The sequence below is a fragment of the Aspergillus ambiguus genome, assembly GCF_047715705.1.
Source record: "Aspergillus ambiguus strain CBS 117.58 unplaced genomic scaffold BDV59scaffold_38, whole genome shotgun sequence".
Taxonomy (NCBI): Eukaryota; Fungi; Ascomycota; class Eurotiomycetes; order Eurotiales; family Aspergillaceae; genus Aspergillus; species Aspergillus ambiguus.
In genome coordinates, this window is record NW_027395551.1 from 211,635 (window position 1) to 230,411 (window position 18,777).

Below are 18,777 nucleotides of genomic sequence, written 5' to 3' on the forward strand. Positions count from 1 at the left end.
ATGGGCCATCAAAATCGGAACCATGGTTCCAGAATGAACACCGAGCCGTTGAAGGTGGTTTGCCCATTGACTTGTAAGTTGATGCAATTCGAAGTATGTGATGGTCCCATCCCATGCAGAGATTGCCGGCTGCTTCGGACGCACGCATGAATGGATATAAATTTGTTCCGTCGGAGACAGCGGTGGGGACTTTTTCGTAAAAGCCATGGTGGTAGCTGTCGATATCTAAGATCAAACAGTTTAAAAGGTATAACGCAGGCGGCTGTAGTGAGTGGCGAGTCTTTAAGAATAGTAATACTGAATGGTGGTAAGCATGTGTTCAGTAAATATACCTGGCCCTACTCCATATATCTGAATGACGAGACCCTTATCATTCAAAACCTCCTTACTTTCTAAGTCAACAGGTAAAAGCACGATTAGGGCTGGTCGACCTAGGCATCAGGGCTATATACGTGGGTTCAGCAATGCGACATGTCTTATATACCTTGCATCTTCGCAACGTGAGCGAATATGTCCAGTTGTCAACTGCAGTGGATTGTGAGACTAAAATACTAGACCGTAGTAAGTTTCTTTTATCTTATCTAACAACTCCTTACTTTCAAATTAAAGCAAATGAAGTACTATAAGGTTATTTTATTTGGATAAGAGGGCTAGGTACTAGTAAGGTAAAATAATTTATAGACTGTATGGTTTCGCACTGTGAGCTAGTATAACTAGTAGTTAGCTGAAGCGGATTCTTGCTGAACGGTAGTAAGCACGTGTTAAGTAGATGTATATCATCTTATCTCCATTCACAAACTCGTGGGTTACAAGCTCGTGGATTGTGAGTCACAGTAAGGGTCAATAATCTAGACTTAAGGTTGAGATGCATAGATCCAGTAATATAATATGTCTTATATGCCTTGCATTTCTGGTAAGCCAATATATCTAGCGATTAGCCGAAGTAGATTATGAGTCTTGGTAAGTAATACTAAACGGTCGAAAGCATCTATTAAATATACGTATCTTATCTTATCTCTCTTTAAAATTCCTTACTTTCTAATTAATGTAGAGAAAGTACTATAAGGATTCTTCAATCTGGATCACAGAAGTAAATACATATAGTAAAATAACTTATATCCCTTATATTTCTGTACTGTAAGTTAATATATCTAGTTATAGGTTGTACTGAACTGTGAGTTACTATAAGAGAGAGTTAGTAATCTGGACTTGAGATCTAGATGCATAGTTCCAGTAATATGAGTATGTCTTATATGCCTTGCATTTTCGCTAAATGCGCCAACATATTCAGTTGTCAGCAGTGGGTCGTGAGTATACTGTAAGGGTCAGCTAATAGTCTAAACTTTAGGTCTAGATGCATAGATCCACAGTAATGTGAGATGTCATATATGCCTTGCATTTTCGCAAAGTGAGCCAATATGTACTGAATGCAACCAGTAAGCGACCATGTTATTTTATATATATTATTTTTTTTAAACTTAGTGGAGACAACCAATCAGTTTAATCACGTAATGTGTCAGGGAAACGTGTGTAGGCGTGATATAGGCTGTCCTTGCCATACCAATTGGTTGATCTGAACTGTATAAATACTGCATTGATTGCCATTGAGCCTATTTTAGGACAGAGTAGACACGGTTAATGAATAAGCACGCCCTATTGGAGGAGAACAGTGTGTTAAACCCAGCAGCCAACACAAACTCTCTTATCTCGTCTCATATTCAGCCTATTTCTCTTAAGAAGACTCACCATTACAATCAGTCATAATGTGTGGGATCAGCGCCGTGTTCACTGCGAAGCAGTCATCTGAGATTCAAACGAACAGCGAGTCATTTGCCAGGTGTCGCCTACATAAGGAAGTGGAGGACAGTTTGGAGGTTGTCAGGCATCGAGGCCCTGATGCTTCCGGAATCTGGGTGAACCATGATGGCCGTATTGGTTAGAATAAATCTTCCTGTCCGGCGACTCCCAAGCTCGTAGGCTAACTGTCTCTGAATCTCAGGTCTTGGTCATGTTCGGTTGTCTATTGTTGATCTCAGCCCCGAGGCCAACCAACCCTTCCACGACGCTCAAGGTGATATCCACGCGGTGGTTAATGGAGAATTTTACGGCTATGAGGATCACCGAGCTGCGCTTTCCAAGGAATATGATTTCCGCAGCAACAGTGATAGCGAAATCTTGATAGCGCTCTACAAACACTACGGGCTCGCGTTGTTCTCCCACCTGCAGGGTGAGTTTGCGTTTGTCCTCTGGGACGCCAGACGTCAGTTACTTTTGTCGGCACGTGACAGGTATGGGATCAAATCACTCTATTATACTGTCGTGGATAATCGACTACTAGTGGCCACCGAAATGAAGTCATTTCTGGCCTTTGGCTGGAAGCCAGAATGGTCCGTACCGAATCTGAAAAGCAGTTCGTGGCAACATAGCTCCGAAACTTTCTTTAAATCTGTACATTCTGTTTTGCCTGGTCATTACCTTCTTAGCAGGGACATCGGAACGTGGGAGCAGAGGCCATACTGGGATCTGGAATATCCTGATAAGGTAAAGATGACCCCTCCCAATATAACTCGTCGAGTAGTGTATTAAGTGCAGTCCACCTATAGAGAACAATAGAAACTCGATCGGAAGCGGAGATTATAGCTGGTACTCGCGAGCGCCTTCTGGAAGCTGTCAGATCTCGCCTGCGCGCCGATGTCCCCGTGGGTATCTACCTTAGTGGCGGAATTGATTCCTCTGCCATTGCAGGAATGGTCGCACATCTAGTCAAAAAGGAGAAGGTCAGTTTGGGAAGTGATAAAAAGCCCGTTTCATCGAAAATTAAATGTTTCACGGTGCAATTTGAGAAAGAATCTGGCACGGATGAATCAGGTTGGTTTATGCTGCTACCCTTGCGCGAGGATGTCACTGAATTGAGGATTTAGATGTCGCAAAGCGGACTGCAGATTGGTTAGGAGTTGAACTCCATACTGCTTTTGTTGATGAGGATGTTATGGTATCGAAATTTGAAGATACTATCTGGCATAGTGAAACTCTTTTTCCCCATGTCAACGGACCCGGGAAACTAGCTCTGGCAGAATTGGCTCGCTCACAGGGGATCACTGTGGTGCTCACCGGTGAATATCCACCCCAAGGTTCCTATGCAAACTTCAACTGACTATGTAACATAGGAGAGGGATCTGATGAACACTTCGCGGGCTATTCGGTCTTCTTTGATCATGATGTATCTCTCGAGGCAGATTATTCATGGCCAGAAGGACAGATGCCAATTCAAAAGCCTGAACCTTTTAGACCTCCAAGATGTTTAGATGAGCCACCGTTGTCGACAAATCGCATGCTGAATCATATCTCGTCAGGGAAATTCATCAGCCGAGTCATTCGCATTCCTTTCTCCAGCTGGTGTGAACAGAACACCTGCCCTGAGACCAGCTTGGCGGAGAGTCTGAACGGGCGCGTCCACGAAGCCATTGCAAAGCATTGGCACCCTCTAAATACGTCTCAGTACCTTTTCATTAAAGCCTTTCTGCCTCATTTTATTCTGCGGTACAACGGAGATAATATCGACATGGTGCATCAAATTGAAAGTCGCCCACCCTTTCTAGATAACCGCGTTACTGAATATGCCAACAAAATCCCCCCAAGCCTGAGGATCAAATATGACCCCGACACTAATAAGTTTCGGGAGAAGCATATCTTACGAGAAGCAATGAGACCGTTTCTTACGGACGAAGTGTATCATCGGAAGAAGCAACCATACATCGGACCTGTCCAATTCAAGAAAGATGGACCACTACACAGGAAATTCAAATCCCTGCTGACGGAGGAGAATGTAGACCAGCTAGGTTTTGTGGATTGGAATACCGTGAGCACTGCCTTGGAACAAGCCTTCTCCGCCGGGGACCCAGGATCTTTTGCTACTGCGACTACAGTAGCTCAGCTTGTCGTTATTTCCCAAAGATTTGGTGTGAAAAGAGCTGAGCCCCCTTTTTGAAATAGCTCCAAATTTGACAGTGGTTCTTACAGTTGGTGATCCACTAACACCCTGTGGAACGATGTGCAATTTGTGCATGTCCCTGAAATATTGGCTCCAGAATATTGGATTAACCACTCCTACGCATAGACCTGGAAGTGATTATTTAATAGACCTGATCAAGTGTTTGAATATCTATTATAATATCTAGAGACACGAAGCATAGTACGAACATGTGATAGACTTGTACTCCCACTGTCCAATCCACAGCAGTCATACACTAATCTAGAAAATACAGTACGTATGCGCATAACTGGGGGACTAGAGAAGGTCACCACATTCTACGTTTGAAGATGCATATATATTGCCTTGGTTTGCGAACTACCCATATCTGATGAAGATACGACTCGTTCCAACCTCTTATTCCTCGCTTCCGGCCGAGTATGGCCATGTCGCCTGTAGCTACGCCTGCTGATGCCACAGCAATCCATGCCGGCTATTTGCATGCCGTAGAAGGGTGGCGAAAACTCGACTTAGCCGTCAGAGTTCAGCATCCATCTTATGTCTGAGAATGCCAGTGACTCAGAGTTTCCAGCAGAATCCAGTATTATGCAGGATGCTGTAGCGTTTGCAGGCCGATTGCGGCTGCTGCGTAAGTGGCAAAGAGAGAAGATCCCTGAGTGTATCCAGGCGCATGTTCGCAAGCGAGGAGCGAGGCCGCTGAGATTACTATGCGTGATTTTGAGCGGCTATATCGGACCATCGACGCCGGGTTGAAAGTCTAGGCCCGTCAAGATGATATTGATATGGTCGAGGATATAGTCAGCATGGGTGCCGAAAAAAGAGAGATCAGCGAACAATGGCAGCCCGCCGTCGAGCCACTACCGTATGAGGGCACTTCGGACAGCGGGCGGCTTCAACAAGCTCATAGAGAATGAGATAGCGTCAACTCAGAACCAACTCCGGGCAGGGTCTCCAAGCAACAGGCTTGACGATACCAACCCCACTCCTGCACATGGTCCCCGGCCTGAGACACATACGCAGTACTGGTAGTAAGATGTCGAGGTGGGTCCCCCGTCCACTAATTTTAGGCTAGGGGTCACGCCCCTAGCTTAGTTCAATGCTTTGTGGGTATGGTAGGAAGCCCCCAGAAGGAGAGATCCTGGATAGCTTATGAATTCAGCGATTTTCACCATTTCACCTGATCGACATAAGCTCTGAGTTGTCCGGTGTACGTCTGTTTGCATGTATTTGAAGACCTGTGGGTCGAGACTTAGAAGCTTGGGAATAAATCAGCCGTCATAAGCCCAACTTTGCCTTGTGACAGCTCTCTCGAGACAGATCCAGGCATGTGACTTTTGTGTCAATTTGACGATCCTGACGCTCACGTGTCCCAATCGTGGGAATTAAAATTGCTATATACACTTTACCGCAGACGTCGACCCTGCGCCAAAGAAGCTGTCCGGGCTCCCACAGGAGCACGTACATTTCCGTCAATACGCGCATCGATAACAGTAGGGGTTCCGACTGCAATTGCACTCTCTATAGATTCGCGTAGTTCTTTCACAAACGACGCAGAGTAGCCTGCGGCTCCTAACGCCCGCCCATAGAGCGCAAAATCCACCTGTGGTATTGAGCATTCCGGGGCGGAGGAGTCGGCCAAATTGGGTACTTGCCGACACATGTTGTAACAAGCGTCATTCATAACAAGCCAAATGATAGGCAAGAGATGCTGCACAGCTGTGCTGACCTCATTTTGCAAGAGCATAGCTCCGTCACCCACGAACGCAAGAACCCTCGTGTTGTCGGATGCAATCCCCACCGCTCCACATGCTGCATGACCCATGGGGGCCTCATGAGTACTCACGCGGAACCGTCTCGGGCGATTGAAGCGCAAATATCAAGTCGTCCATGTGAGGGCGTTGCCCACATCCGCTATAATATGGTAGTCGTGCATATCCAAAGCGATCTCCTGCACGATAGAAAGAACAGAGACAGGATGTATGAGATTTGTTTGGGATCCTTCAAGGGGAATAATATATGGCCGAAGGGGCCACGGGGCTTTACAAGCAACCCGCTCGACCAGACAGTCTAGGAGCTGACTGATTCCCACTTGGATTAACACGGCATGAGGCGTAAGGCTTCGGCGGACAGCCCTATTGGACCGTGTAGTGACTATAATAACTTCCTTGTTCGCCCAGCCTCTGTGGATGAATGAGGAGCTCAGCTCCTCCAGTCGCCACCTTAGGACAATTACTGTGGATCTATCTTTCAATCTGGTGTCGTTTGCATCAACGGTTCCACCTAGGCCTGTACATCCCCAAGCGAGAGCGTGGGTCTCAGGAAAAACCCCCTTTGCGCGTGGTGTAGTGATGACAGGGACTTCATACCATTCGGCAATTCTCAGCAGGCTTTCACTTGAATTCCGGGAACCCCATCCGGCCCGTATGACACAGTTATCGTGGTTTAGCCTGTACTGGATGTAGTCTGCTGAATTTGCGATATTTTGTGACCCGCCATTTGCTGTGTCGGGACTATGACTCGAGAGGATTTTGGCTGTAAGCGGTGGGACAGCAATCCTCTGGACCGAAGGCTTAACGAAAATTCCCAGGCATTCTGCGGAGCTGCACATAAGCGCATTCAAGGAGTGCGACATATGGCGAAGATCATGTTGGTCGCGTACAAACAATCTATCGCTGAAAGGATATTGAAAGCTTTCACCGGTTGAGGCTGTGACCCAGTCTGGAGTAGTTTCTTGCAATGTTACGAGGACATTCCTCATCATCTCCAGTGATGGCGGACAAGAACACCAGCCGGGCGCCATCTGCGCGTGCTGTCCGCAATGCAGTGAAAGCATTCGAAATCCCAGGCCCGCTCGTGCCAAATACAACACCCAAGGCATCGTTATGCAAGGAGAATTCCATGGCGGCAAAGGCCGCACCACCCTCAGAGCGGCAATGATAGATGTCAATTACTGGGGAATTATCTAGGGCGCACCACAATGGGAAGATGTATCCCCCAGAGACACCAAAGGCTTTGCAGGTCCCGGCAAGTTCAAGAAGATCAACAATTTGTTTTGCAATGCATTCCATGACGGCTTCTTCTTAGGTATTCTGATACAAAAAGATTCACTGTTTAATTTATAGAGAGTAGTTGATAGACTGGTGGGGCCTAATTTATAACCAATTTCAGTCCCCAAAATGTTGCAGCCATGGGCGTATAGTGAGGATTAATACTCTGGAACTCGAAAAGTAAGAACTACTGCAGATTTCCTAATCCGTTCGACCTGTTATGTATTGATGATCAGGCAAAACTGACCAATAGCATCAACATGTGCTTCGATACCTGACGGCTTGGAGAAGAAAGGGCAGTAGTTGTCAAAACAATATTATTCAGGATATAATGCCAGAAATTGCGATGATCGTAGCCCAGAATTACAGCTGATGTCATTTGCAGCAGCGCACTTCTCATAGACATGACAAAAACAAGGCATATATCCCCACTTGAACTCACTTTCCCAGAGCCTAACATGTAAAAAGCCTGTTTACAGGCACTTTATCCCTCTTCTAGCGGAATTTGGATCTATGTACAAATCTGATCCCAGAATTTGGCAATCGCGGCCCAATATCTGTTAGGATCCTGTCGCATATGTGCAACATGCCCAGAGCCACGGAACTTCTCCAAGATAACGGTTTTGTAGCCTTGTGCTTGCGCTTCACGAGCATGCTCCTCAACATCCTTATCTCGGATCAACGGGTCTGAATCCGAGTATATATACAGTCTCGCGCTATTGAGAGGTATATTAATGGGAGAATTGACAACCCTGCGGCCCCGTTGTGGCATCGATTCCCTCCCCAGTAAGATCGGCAACCCCATTAGGATGGTCACAATGACAGCAGCCACGAGCCTCGCCAGGAATTTGGGAAGAAATGAAAATCCAATTGCTATCCCAGAAGTCCAGCGCGGAAATTCCTTCTTGAATGAGGTGCCCCCAGGAGTCGAGTCCAAGATGAGAGCCCTGATAGGCAATGGGCCGGGGGCTAGATTTGCAGAGCGCTGCATTGTATGCCAAATAGATGACACAGCTTCCAGATTGAGACCGCCGCTATTTGAGAAGGCATGCATGAGGACACTCCTCTGCGGTTGACTGTCTGAGCGCACTGCATGGTCGACTGCAGAGGATAAACCCTGGTTGGAATCGACTTTCTTGTATAACTCTTTCATAACCATTTCCCTGACAATGGCCTTCGCGGCTTCTTGTCCTCCAAAGAACGTACTCATCGTCTTGGCCAGTACGATAATGATCTTTGCGGACGGGTAGAGTTCGCGGTATCCGGTGAAGTATTTCTGCACGAGGCGAGGGTGGGCATCAGCCCATGTGAAAAGGACAATTACTGCAGGGCCATTTTTGGCAGCATGCGACTCGTCTCCCGGGGGGTCGGAAATATAGATGCGCTCCGAGAATTTCCGGAGGGATGGCAAAGAAGACGAGAGAGCAGCCATCGCTGAGAATGCTATACAGGGAGATGTGGAAGAAGTTATGGTCCAACCCAGTAGACTGACAGCGAATGCATCTTCACAGTTGGGCTTTGAAGACTCTTGAGAGCACAGCAGACGCGTATCCCGTCCACATTAGGAAATTTCCTAATACGGTTATAGTACCGAAGATCACTGGCCTCGCAAGAGGGTAGGTTGATCGATATCGACAGGCACGCTGGTAGTCTCACGAGCTACCGTATGGCCCAAAAAGCACAAGCATTGCTGTTTGATATCCTCGATACCGAGTAGAGCTCCGTTCACATCCAGCGGAGACGACACCTTGAGGGCGTAAAGGATGCCAGACACAAGCCAAAGCCTCTCCCGCCGTCTCTCCAGGGGCAACCCCACTCCACCACCGAGAAGCCAGGACACGTTGAGCGCGCTGGATAATGCTTCTGATTCACCTAGCGTATATAGTGAGTTTTCCAGCTCCTCTATGCACTGCTCTGGGGTTGAAGCGTCGGCGTTGGTGTAATCCAGGAAGACCGAACAGAGGACAAGGAGGCTTCCCAGTTGTACAATGGCCTCGGAAATATCGCCGTATATGTTGGAAGTGACAGTCCCTGGCTTCTTGGCCAAGCAGCGCCACAGTAGCGTCTTCCTTGGGATTCTGGGGTCGTCAGATGAAAAATGCTGCTGGCACATTCTGTGCCTCACTTTCTCTTCGTCTGCGATTTTGATACCAGAAACAAGCCTGCTCAAAGCTTGTCGAAAGAACTCAACGTCCACATCATCCCAGATGATACTTTCTAGTGTCGAATGCGCGCATTCAAAGGTGATCATAATGTGATGCAGGTGTGGGTTTCGAACAGCAGATGCAAAAGCTCGTATTGAGGTTTCGTTGGCTGAAAAGCTAGGCAGACGGTTTCGCAGCAAACGACGACAAGCTAAAAAGTGAGAATGTACGCAGTCCCGAGCGAAGCGGTAGTCTAACTGGAGGAGGCGGAGGACAATAGTGAGGCTGACCTCCCAGTCGGATTGGCGGATTGCGATCGAATTTCGGGACCGCTCGTGCGAGTGAGACTCGATGTAGCGCAATAACTCTTTTCGAGCAGATCCAATTGCCTCTCCGCGATACGTCAAGGCCGTTAGTTGCAGATTTCTCCTCTCATCTTCCGTCGTCCACATTTGCAGATCAACCGAGTGGAATGCAACATTAGCGCGAAAAATGGAGTCTAATGCGGGGGACAACTGGGACAAACGGTGCGTTAAATGTGTCGGACCAGGACACATGGCCGGACTGACCCCCCATGTGCTGGTCATGCCCCCGTAAATGCTAGTCGATATCAATCGCTCCACCATAGCGAACCCGACTAGCGGGACCTCTAATGGGATGTGTGGAGCAAGGGCAGCTGTACTAGCCTCAGCTTCCTGCCGGACGGAACACTTAGTCACGTCGGCTACTTGCGTTGAAGACAGATCCTCGCATTTGCGCTCTCGCTGGCTTCGTATCCTTGCCCTTATGCCCCGAGAGGCGAGGTACGACCGCGCCTTTTTCCTGTCTCTGGGACATAATGGACTGACGAAGACCAAGCCCTCAGTGCAATGCCGGTTCCCCGGTGTCATCGTTCTAAAAATGTACTTATGTCTGCTGTAAACCCAGGCCGGAGATCCAAAGACAATTCATTGCCATCTGGCTAAGGGAATGTGGGTCGTGGCTATGTCAGCTCTAATTAACCGAGGTAAACAAACAAATTGCTGCAGAACGTCTAGTACGTCTAGATGGGCGACTACTTGGCAGCGAACACGCCTGTAGGATATGAACGCGTTTCCATTTCGTTGGGATATACACAAACAAGCCTGCCAGTTTTATAAGCAGCGGTGAAAGAAGGTAGGTTAGGGCAGTTCCTGTGGACCCAAGATGATATGCCTGACCCGTGATGGTAGTGAAAAAGAACGAAAAAGCATGAAAAGCCTGAGGCAAACATTTGCCGTTCTCTTATTATTTTACATCCCCAGTAAACTCCAGTCAATATGCGGTCCTTCAAACCGCTCTCTTCCGATAAAAAGCCATAAACCGTTGATGACCAAGAAGACCCCAGCCAAAACCACACAAATATAATTCATCGACTGCAACGTAACCGGGATCTTCGGCGGTAAACATATCAACACCACCAGCGCCGTCGTCCATAGAACGGAGAACACATTACAGGGATACCCTACCCGTCCGAGATTCAAATACCGCTTTGGGAGCGCTTCCCGGCCACGTAAGAGGAGTATCCCTTGCGGCACTGCGTAAGTAATATTAAGAAACAACACAGCTGAGGTTATAATAGTATTGAACGCGGTGGTGGAGGCCAAGTAGAGCAGGCCATAAACACAGATGAACGAAAATGCTGCAACTGTCGCGTACACGGGGAACTGGAACTTCTCCGATACGTGAGAGAAAATTTCGGGAAAGGGAGTGCCATTCTGCGACGGTCAGCAAGCCTCCTGGTGTGGAGTGTAGACTCGGAAGCTCGTACGTCCCGCGCAAATGCCCATGCCATTCGACCGGATGTGACCCATTGTGAGGGCAATGCAGACATGCATGTCATGAGAAATAGGATGAATAGGCCCAGAGTTGTTTTTCGACTTCCAGTGCTTTGGATTTGCTAGAGTTAGAAAGGGCCATCTCAGAGAAGAACAAATCCTTACATTTGGTATATCAATTCTAGGCTTGGCAGAGGTGAATCCCGTACTGCGTCCAAGTCAGAGATGAAGAATGTCAGGGCGATGAATAAAGAGAGACATGTCACGAGTCCAAGAATCAAGGACATGATCATCACCTGCGGAACCCGACGACCAGCTTGGGACATCTCCTCGGAAATATGCATAGCTGCACTGGTCAGCACATCGCCATGGAATGGGAGGCTAATACAGACCGCCATCGACCGCACCGAACGAATACATCGAATTACCGACGGCTAGCATCCAGGCAGTTCCTTCGTTCCATCCACTAATCCCTTGTCCAGATTTTACCACCCACGTTGCTGACCGTGTCTGTTGATGCATCGCCAGGGATACAACGAAAAAGACCAGATACGCGGATAGCGAAAGGCACAGGGTGAATTGAGTCACGTATGACATCCGCTTTGGGACCAGAAAAATGGGAATCACTAGGTATGGCTTCTAGTTAGGCTGCTTCACTGTTCGCATGACAAGGTGAGTAGAGGCACACACTGGTGACTATCGCAACCCCGACATACGTTAGGAAGGTCTCCCATTGACTGGCAACATATCCAGGGATGAAAAAATGTACAATCCCATTAAGCGCCGACGTCGTGACAGAGATCCCCGAGCAACTAGCCACCGGTCAACTCTACCTGCCCCTGGGGATTGACGTGTTACTTACGTAGCAACCCACCAGGCCAGCACTGAAAGCCACCCGACAGTATAAGCGAAATACCGCCTAGTCCTGTCCGGACTGAGGATATAGCAGAAATGATACTGGCCCCCACTAGAGGGAAAGGCTGACGCAAGTTCAGCAAGCCCCAGCGTGGGGATGAATTGGACGATGAATGCGACGATAAGAGTAAATATGCAAGCTTGTGCTCCACCGTATATGAGGGTCTGTCCGAAGCAGCTCTGTCATGACTATGGTGAGCGAGCGGTCCATGGTGTGCGAGGGATGAGGTATGGCACTAGTTACCAGATAGCCAATCCAGGAGTTTGTGATGGAGAAACCTAGACCAAGAGCTGAGATCCAATTGAACTGGCGAGCCATTACCTGGCTGTGGCCGTTTGCCTGAAGAATAGCGTCATCATCCTCATTGTGGCTGTACGAGATCTCTTTCGCTGTCCCCGAGTGGATGTCGTGCGTTGCCGGCACACTGTCGTTTTTCTCGCGTTTTTGCACCGGGCTAGTCATTTCAAAACGTGCATCTCGGTAGACATTGCCGAAGAAGATGCAATATATATGGCAAGAACATGCAAGGGGTTTCGAAGTAGTACAAGGGATAACAGTAACATGATGGGCAGATGCTCGGTATTGCAGCCTACAAACTCTAGGGAGGCCGTAGGAACTACAGATATCTGGGAGCTAGTGTATTATGGTTAGCTATAGGCATATTTCTACTTGATATGCGTACATTTTCGCCTAGTTGTATCTTGAGATGCCAGACATGGGTCACTCAACGAAGAGAAGACCTTCGAAGAAGAAACATTCCAGTAAGAGAGTTTATAAATCATTTACGTGAGACATGGTGGACGTTTTGTTTCCATGTACGCTGTTATCATTAGCAACTGGTACGTAGGGAGACTCCTGACGTGTTGAGGTCGCAAAACAAGATACACAGGAAGAACAAAAGCCACCTGGTCTTAGACTGGATCGTTCATCTACCTCCTCCAACTAGATTATTGAGGTGTACCTCGGCAGGCACCTGAGCATCTGACGTCCATGGCGTGGGACAACCCGTGGTCCAGGCCTGAAGCTTCCGGGTCTTCTACCGCCCTGACAAGTGACGTAGGTCGAACAGAAGCTGTTATAGACCGAAGAGAGGCTCTTCTTCATCGCAATACTTTCCATGCACCCTTGCCATCCACATTGTGTCTCCTACAGCAGCCAACGATGTCGCTGACCCGTTATAAAGATCCCGTCCCGAACGTCAGAGATCCTGACACTCGGTGAAAGCAGCCAGTTCCAGGCGGAAAACCCGCTATCATGCCTTTGGCCTGAAAACAACGGGTACTACGTGAAGAATCCGGATGGTACTGTCCTTGCGGTCCTGTCGGACGATATGTGTCACGAATTCGATTTGAGATTCCAGCATTTGGAGGAGGCCGAACGGGCGGGGACTCTTACCGATGAATATGCCGTGTGAGCAGATGCGGTGAGTGAAGCTGTCTGGTAGGTAGAAAGTGATATTGATTTGTGCTGGTGGAAGACTAGGACCGGATGCGGGTTGTGATGGATTGCGAGTTGAAGGACGGTTGGAGTACATCGTGGTGTCGAGAGGGAGATGAGGTTTGATCGCGCTGGAGACATGAGATGCAGGCCCTTGTCTGCTGGATCGGGTCTCATTATGGGCAATTGAGACTCCCATCACTGTTTATCTGGCCCCATCGTAGTCGGTTCATTCTATCATGTTCAATGGTGGACTAGATCCACGTCACACAACTGACACACGACGGATCATTACTCGTGCTGAAGGGAGTATAAATGGAGGGTCCAGACACGAATCAAACGTTCTAATCCAAAGAAATATTAGTGACTATCCAGAGCGCATCATGAATGCCTTCCCAGTCCTCCTCATTTTCCATCTCCTCACAACCATCTATGCATCAACCACCCACTACAACGTCACTCTCCCCGAGAACTCGATAATCCTAGAATCGGAAGCCGCCCTCAAAGACCTCACGAAGGTAAATCCCGACGTGACGGTCCATGACTATAACGGGGGGTACGCCATCTAACAAGGTTGGGACGGCGAGATCATAGCGTACAGCGCCGACGCCCTGAGCCAGGATTTGGACGCGCGGATGGCGTCGGCGAGGCTCTTCGACCGGTTACTGCAGAAGAAGGATCTGACGGAGAACCGGCTGCGGAATATATTCGCCTGTTCCCATCCTCGCTGCGTATACCCGGGGATTCCCGGGAAGTGTGTGCACTATACGGACTGCCATTTCTGCGCGCACACCCGTCGTTGTATATGATATGGTTTAGTACTGCTTACTAGTGCATTCTCAACCTCCAGGATCAGCATTCGGCTAAGCGCAATGGTCTGTCGGCAGGGTTAGGGACAGCTCCCCGCACGAAACGCATGGACCATGCGAGAATTAGTATGGACTAGGACGACTGTGCTCCCGCCTATAGTATATCTCGAGGTCATCCAGGTGAAGAGAAACATGTGAAATAATCCGTTGATTCGATTCTATTTGGTAAATCCAGTTGTTGGGTTTTTTCTTTTGGTAGATACTCGCCGATGCCCAAGAAAGTGCACAATAAAAGCAAAAAGGGAAAAAAAAGATCAAAACGCAAAGCTCAGCCGTAGGGTATCATATCGCAATGCCTGCTAAACGGTCGACTGCCGCCTGTCTTCTGGCTTCATGATGAAAAAAGAGGTAAATGCAAACCAGACGAGCGGTCCACTTCCCCTCCGTCGCGTCCCCCACATGGTCTTCTTTCGGTCGTCTCCGTGAGCCCCTCGGTGGCTTTGGTGCCCAAACCCAACCGACCCCTCCAACGAAAAGAGCATCTCCAGGGAGTGAGAATGACCGGTCTCACCCATCCTGAACAAGGCCAATGAAAATCCAACATAATCGGTCTATGATCCCAGTCGCTCCGGCATCCCAACTCTGATGAAACATAGGATTCCTTCCGTAGCCGAAACACCCTGCGATGGACTCAAGAAATTCGCCGCCCACGTATGAACCAGAGCAAACAAGAAACCCGCCAGCCCAAAAGGGGATGCGACCGCGGTCCATGCGTCAAGCATTCCGCCGGGGGGGATGGTTCCCGACGTAGACCGCGGATGGCGGGCAGAAGGCGGGGAAATCAAATCAAGACGAAAAAAAAAAAAATAAAATAAAATAAAATAAAATAAGAAAATAAGAAAAAGGGGATACGACATCCCGGTGGGCGGGACCAGGCAGCGCTCACAGGATGGTGCAGCGCAAGCCACTGCGATGCCGTGAGCGGTCGGGGCGGAAGGATTTGGGATATTCGGGGCCAGCGTCCCGATCCCGCATAGGACCGAGACCGGTGGGACGGCGGTCCTGGGAGCGACCACCCTGCTGTTGTTGGCGCTGCTGACGGAGCATGCGGACGACATCGTAGAAGGCCTTCTCGACGTTGATGCAGTTCTTGGCGGAGGCCTCGACGAACTCGCAGCCGAGATCCTTAGCGAGAGCCTGCCCCTCCTGGGCGGAGACGGCGCGCTCGACGGCCTTGTCACTCTTGTTACCGACCAGCATGACGGGGACGGGAAGCGGGGGACCGGCGGGGGCGTGGATGGGGGAGGCCAGGTAGCTGGCGCCGGAGGGGGAGGAGGAATTGGCGGACTCCTTGACCATCTTAATCTGGTTGTAGAATTTCTGGATGCGCGAGAAGGAGGGGCGCGAGGTGATGCTGTAGACGAGGACGAAGCCCTCGCCGTCACGGATCCACTGGTCTCTCAGGGCGGTGTATTCTTCCTGACCGGCGGTATCGAGGACCTCCAACATGCAAGATTGTTGGTCGATGACGACTTGTTTGCGGTAAGAGTCTTCGATGGTGGGATCGTAGGTTTCGACGAAGTGGTTGAGACAGAGCTGGGGGAGTTAGGAGGAGAAGGAGGAGGAGGAGGGGGTCAAATGGAGAAGACTTACCTGGATGGTGAGGGCAGTCTTTCCGACACCACCGTCACCCAGCACCACCAGCTTGTACAAGGTCATTTTCCCGGCCATGATGGAGGGAGAGAGGAAGAGGGGGGGTAGAGGGAGAGGGGGAGGGAGAAAGAGAGGGAGAAAGAGAGAAGAGGATCAGGGGGAGAAGAGAGAGGGCAAGAGAGCACGGGATTAATAATCACGGGAGCAGAAGAGTCGAGTAGAGAGAGTAGAGAAGGTAGAGAGAGGTAGAGGGAGAGGGAGAGAAGAGGAGGTAGAGAGAAAGAGAGAAAGAGAATTGACTCGGATAAGCGGGCGGAGGCTCCACGTGCAGTCGGGAGGGTTATATAGTAGGAATTTGGAAATACCCAAATAATAAACAGTAATAGTATAGGAGGGGGAATAGTATATAGTAGAATATAGAGTAAACAATTATAGAATCAGAAAAGACCAGATTAATGTCTGGGTACATGTTCTTACTCCCTCTGCTACTTCTGCTACTTCTACACCACACCACCACCACCACCACCACTACTACTATCACCACCACCACTATCACCACACTTCTACCACCACCACAATTCCAACTCATGCAGGTCACTCCTCCCCATACGAACCCTACACTGACACAAACAGATGACACCACGATATACCCACATCCACGTGGATTCTGCACTCTCCCTATTCCTCTACGGCCCGAGGGATGCAGCTAACTCCATCGTCCCATCATAATCAAACCAAACGCCCTGAACCATCGCAATTTATCAAGAGACTAGGAGTACGCCTACACGCCCTCTCTCACACTCCCTCCATGTCCAAGAATGCAGGCAATGCCCCTCTGCACGACATGCATCCCTGCAGCAACCTGCATCCTGTTCATTCCATTTCAATCCGGTCAATCCCCGGCACCACACCGCGTCCTGGAACCTGAACCAACAGGGGCGTCCCACCAGCTTGGGCCACGCTAGACCCAGTCAAATGTCCCTTTCGGCTTCTCCCGTCACCGTCACCACGACGTCGGCGTCCTATCCACCGCTGACAGCTCTCTCCCAGCAGATCGCTTCTCCTTCCGGGAATTCATTCCCACAGATAGGGGCTTCCGCTGACAGTCAACCGAGATATTGAGCCTAGCGGATTGTCATCCCCGTTGGCTCCAGCTTGCCTTACCCCTTTCGGTCAAATATTCGATCAGACCGGTCCAGGGACAAGGAATCCCGTCGCCGTTGGACGCCGGTGACGCCCTCCAGTCAATAATAGGAGCCCCGAGGCGACCCCTGACACCGGCGCCGGGGTCCTGCCGGTGCAGCCTGTTGGATTGGTGCGGAATTACCATGCGATCAGAAACTCTCATCTAGTAACTCAAATACCCAATACGGAACTACTGTCGCCCTAATCTCCAAGCGTTCTCTACCCTCCATCCCGCGCACATTACAGCTTCAAAGGCAGAATATCTGGGACCGGTCCAGCCGGAACCACCTGTGATCCACCCATGCGCTTGCCCAGCGCCTTCAAGTAGTTATATTTATACTGCCAGCGTCAGCGTCAGCGCAACTCTCCTACTCATCCACTCCCATCCACTCACAATATAGAAAAACGTCGTCTTCTTGAACGCCCCGCCGCGCGTCCGCTCCGACTCGTCATAGTACAACCGCCGGTACCACTGATCGATGCGCGGATAGTCGTGCCGGATCATCTTCAAATTGCACCGGAAGAGCAGATAGTACGCCACGTCGAACCGACAGATCGTCGTGTACAGCCGCACATCCGCCTCGGTGATGTGCTCGCCAAACAGGTACGGCTGGTGCTCCGGCTGCGCCAGGTGCGCCTCGACGCGGTCCAGCGCCTCAAACAGCGGGTACACGTTCGCCTCGTAGGCTTCCTGCGTCGTGGCAAACCCGGTCTTGTACACGCCGTTGTTGATGCGCTCGTACACCCACTCGTTCATCGCGTCGATCTCCGCCCGCAGCGTCGCCGGGTACAGCCCGCCGCCGGGCTGCGCGGCCTCGCGCCGCTCCGCCGGCAGCAGCCCGTCAAACGCCTCGTAGAACATCCGGATGATCTCGCTGCTCTCGTTGTTCACGATCGTCTCCCGCCGCCGGTCCCACAGCACCGGGATCGTGTACCGTCCCGTGTACCCCGCGTCCGCCTTGCGATAGAGATCCCGCAGGTGCGTGAACCCGTACAGAGGGTCCCGCGGCGCCGACCCCCACCGCCCGCTGAAGAACCACCCGTCCGGTCCCAGCTCCGGGTCCAGCACCACCAGCTCCACGATCTCCTCCAGGCCCTTGAGCGTCCGCACGATGTTCGTCCGGTGCGCCCACGGGCAGCCGTACGCGAGGTACAGCACGTATCGGTCCTTCTCGGCAGGGAATTCCGCGGATGGGTCAGGCGATACGAACGACCGGAAGGCGGACTCTTTGCGGCGGAAGTGTCCGTCCGCGTCGGCGTGGCGGTAGATGGCGGATTCCTGGGGATGTCAGTGGGGTGGTGGGCGTGCGAGGGGATTACTGACTTGGTCGGTCATGTTGGTTTGGTTGATAGGGAATGGAGCTTGGAGCTGGGAGATGCGGAGTCCCTAAGACGGTATCTATACCTATATATAAAGTGGAGAGCTGACAAATCAGCGTAACGTATTCGGTAAGCGAACGTTCCATGCAGGCGAGCGTTCCACCTCCGGATTCCATACTAATCGACCACTTTTTAAGCTCTTTTATCTCAACCACAACTTACCTGCAGTGCTTTATATTCATAGGCTGGCATACTAAAGTAGGTGTAATGCCAGCATTCAAATTTTGTAAGATAACAGTCCATATATGTCGAGGTAATATATATTACACTGTATTTTTTAGTAATTTATCTAATACTAGTATTATAAGTTATTACAGTAGATTATAGAGATATAATCTAGAAAGATATGTTCCAAAATTCTACATACAGCTTCTATATACATATTATCATAATATAGCTAATGATTGTTGGGATATGAG

The 18,777-nt window shown here is 49.9% G+C and overlaps 11 protein-coding genes across 11 annotated transcripts; 3 read left to right on the top strand and 8 right to left on the bottom strand.

Annotated features, from left to right (window-relative positions):
• Positions 1–1,763: 1,763 nt before the first annotated feature.
• BDV59DRAFT_195471 (asparagine synthetase B family protein) lies at positions 1,764–3,988 on the top strand (the record flags this gene model as incomplete). Its single annotated transcript, XM_073692576.1, has 5 exons — positions 1,764–1,935; positions 2,000–2,541; positions 2,604–2,868; positions 2,922–3,113; positions 3,168–3,988. The coding sequence occupies 5 exons, from the start codon at positions 1,764–1,766 to the stop codon at positions 3,986–3,988; spliced, it is 1,992 nt and encodes a 663-aa protein (XP_073544576.1).
• Positions 3,989–5,393: 1,405 nt separating this feature from the next.
• BDV59DRAFT_205002 (thiamine diphosphate-binding protein) lies at positions 5,394–5,813 on the bottom strand (the record flags this gene model as incomplete). The annotated part of the gene is made up of 1 exon (XM_073694568.1): positions 5,394–5,813. The coding sequence occupies one exon, from the start codon at positions 5,811–5,813 to the stop codon at positions 5,394–5,396; it is 420 nt and encodes a 139-aa protein (XP_073544577.1).
• An 871-nt stretch (positions 5,814–6,684) lies between these two features.
• On the bottom strand, positions 6,685–7,059 carry BDV59DRAFT_205003 (thiamine pyrophosphate enzyme, N-terminal TPP binding domain-containing protein; the record flags this gene model as incomplete). The annotated part of the gene is made up of 1 exon (XM_073694569.1): positions 6,685–7,059. One exon carries the CDS (start codon positions 7,057–7,059, stop codon positions 6,685–6,687), a length of 375 nt encoding a protein of 124 aa, XP_073544578.1.
• A 374-nt stretch (positions 7,060–7,433) lies between these two features.
• Positions 7,434–8,148, bottom strand: BDV59DRAFT_185905 (uncharacterized protein). Its single transcript, XM_073690929.1, has one exon. It carries the CDS (start codon positions 8,090–8,092, stop codon positions 7,550–7,552), a length of 543 nt encoding a protein of 180 aa, XP_073544579.1. The 5' UTR covers positions 8,093–8,148; the 3' UTR covers positions 7,434–7,549.
• On the bottom strand, positions 8,128–9,661 carry BDV59DRAFT_185906 (uncharacterized protein). The gene has a single exon (XM_073690930.1). It carries the CDS (start codon positions 9,632–9,634, stop codon positions 8,636–8,638), a length of 999 nt encoding a protein of 332 aa, XP_073544580.1. The 5' UTR covers positions 9,635–9,661; the 3' UTR covers positions 8,128–8,635.
• Positions 9,662–10,453: 792 nt separating this feature from the next.
• Positions 10,454–12,356, bottom strand: BDV59DRAFT_210090 (putative GABA permease; the record flags this gene model as incomplete). Its single annotated transcript, XM_073695526.1, has 7 exons — positions 10,454–10,918; positions 10,972–11,089; positions 11,144–11,324; positions 11,371–11,604; positions 11,669–11,790; positions 11,841–12,073; positions 12,138–12,356. The coding sequence occupies 7 exons, from the start codon at positions 12,354–12,356 to the stop codon at positions 10,454–10,456; spliced, it is 1,572 nt and encodes a 523-aa protein (XP_073544581.1).
• A 528-nt stretch (positions 12,357–12,884) lies between these two features.
• On the top strand, positions 12,885–13,308 carry BDV59DRAFT_205006 (uncharacterized protein; the record flags this gene model as incomplete). The annotated part of the gene is made up of 2 exons (XM_073694570.1): positions 12,885–12,950; positions 13,078–13,308. 2 exons carry the CDS (start codon positions 12,885–12,887, stop codon positions 13,306–13,308), a joined length of 297 nt encoding a protein of 98 aa, XP_073544582.1.
• A 406-nt stretch (positions 13,309–13,714) lies between these two features.
• On the top strand, positions 13,715–14,140 carry BDV59DRAFT_205007 (uncharacterized protein; the record flags this gene model as incomplete). The annotated part of the gene is made up of 2 exons (XM_073694571.1): positions 13,715–13,849; positions 13,919–14,140. 2 exons carry the CDS (start codon positions 13,715–13,717, stop codon positions 14,138–14,140), a joined length of 357 nt encoding a protein of 118 aa, XP_073544583.1.
• Positions 14,141–14,188: 48 nt separating this feature from the next.
• On the bottom strand, positions 14,189–15,060 carry BDV59DRAFT_185908 (uncharacterized protein; the record flags this gene model as incomplete). Its single annotated transcript, XM_073690931.1, has 1 exon — positions 14,189–15,060. One exon carries the CDS (start codon positions 15,055–15,057, stop codon positions 14,752–14,754), a length of 306 nt encoding a protein of 101 aa, XP_073544584.1. The 3' UTR covers positions 14,189–14,751.
• Positions 14,987–16,089, bottom strand: rasB (Ras small monomeric GTPase RasB). The gene is made up of 2 exons (XM_073690933.1): positions 15,794–16,089; positions 14,987–15,736 (listed from the first exon to the last, which is right to left on the bottom strand). Exons 1-2 carry the CDS (start codon positions 15,869–15,871, stop codon positions 15,083–15,085), a joined length of 732 nt encoding a protein of 243 aa, XP_073544585.1. The 5' UTR covers positions 15,872–16,089; the 3' UTR covers positions 14,987–15,082.
• An 880-nt stretch (positions 16,090–16,969) lies between these two features.
• BDV59DRAFT_104107 (glutathione S-transferase family protein) lies at positions 16,970–18,595 on the bottom strand. Its single transcript, XM_073686484.1, has 4 exons — positions 18,521–18,595; positions 18,303–18,402; positions 17,373–18,257; positions 16,970–17,317 (listed from the first exon to the last, which is right to left on the bottom strand). The coding sequence occupies exons 2-4, from the start codon at positions 18,312–18,314 to the stop codon at positions 17,219–17,221; spliced, it is 996 nt and encodes a 331-aa protein (XP_073544586.1). The 5' UTR covers positions 18,315–18,402; positions 18,521–18,595; the 3' UTR covers positions 16,970–17,218.
• Positions 18,596–18,777: the final 182 nt, after the last annotated feature.

Bases quoted from the DNA above. Each gene is read 5' to 3' on its own strand.
- BDV59DRAFT_185906 (XM_073690930.1), bottom strand. From the start codon at position 9,634: ATGTGGACGACGGAAGATGAGAGGAGAAATCTGCAACTAACGGCCTTG.
- BDV59DRAFT_185905 (XM_073690929.1), bottom strand. From the start codon at position 8,092: ATGCATGCCTTCTCAAATAGCGGCGGTCTCAATCTGGAAGCTGTGTCA.
- BDV59DRAFT_104107 (XM_073686484.1), bottom strand. The intron at 17,318-17,372 runs GTGAGTGGATGG...TGACGCTGGCAG, and splicing joins AGACGACGTTTTTCTATATT to TATAAATATAACTACTTGAA.
- rasB (XM_073690933.1), bottom strand. From the start codon at position 15,871: ATGGCCGGGAAAATGACCTTGTACAAGCTGGTGGTGCTGGGTGACGGT. The intron at 15,737-15,793 runs GTAAGTCTTCTC...TAACTCCCCCAG, and splicing joins AGACTGCCCTCACCATCCAG to CTCTGTCTCAACCACTTCGT.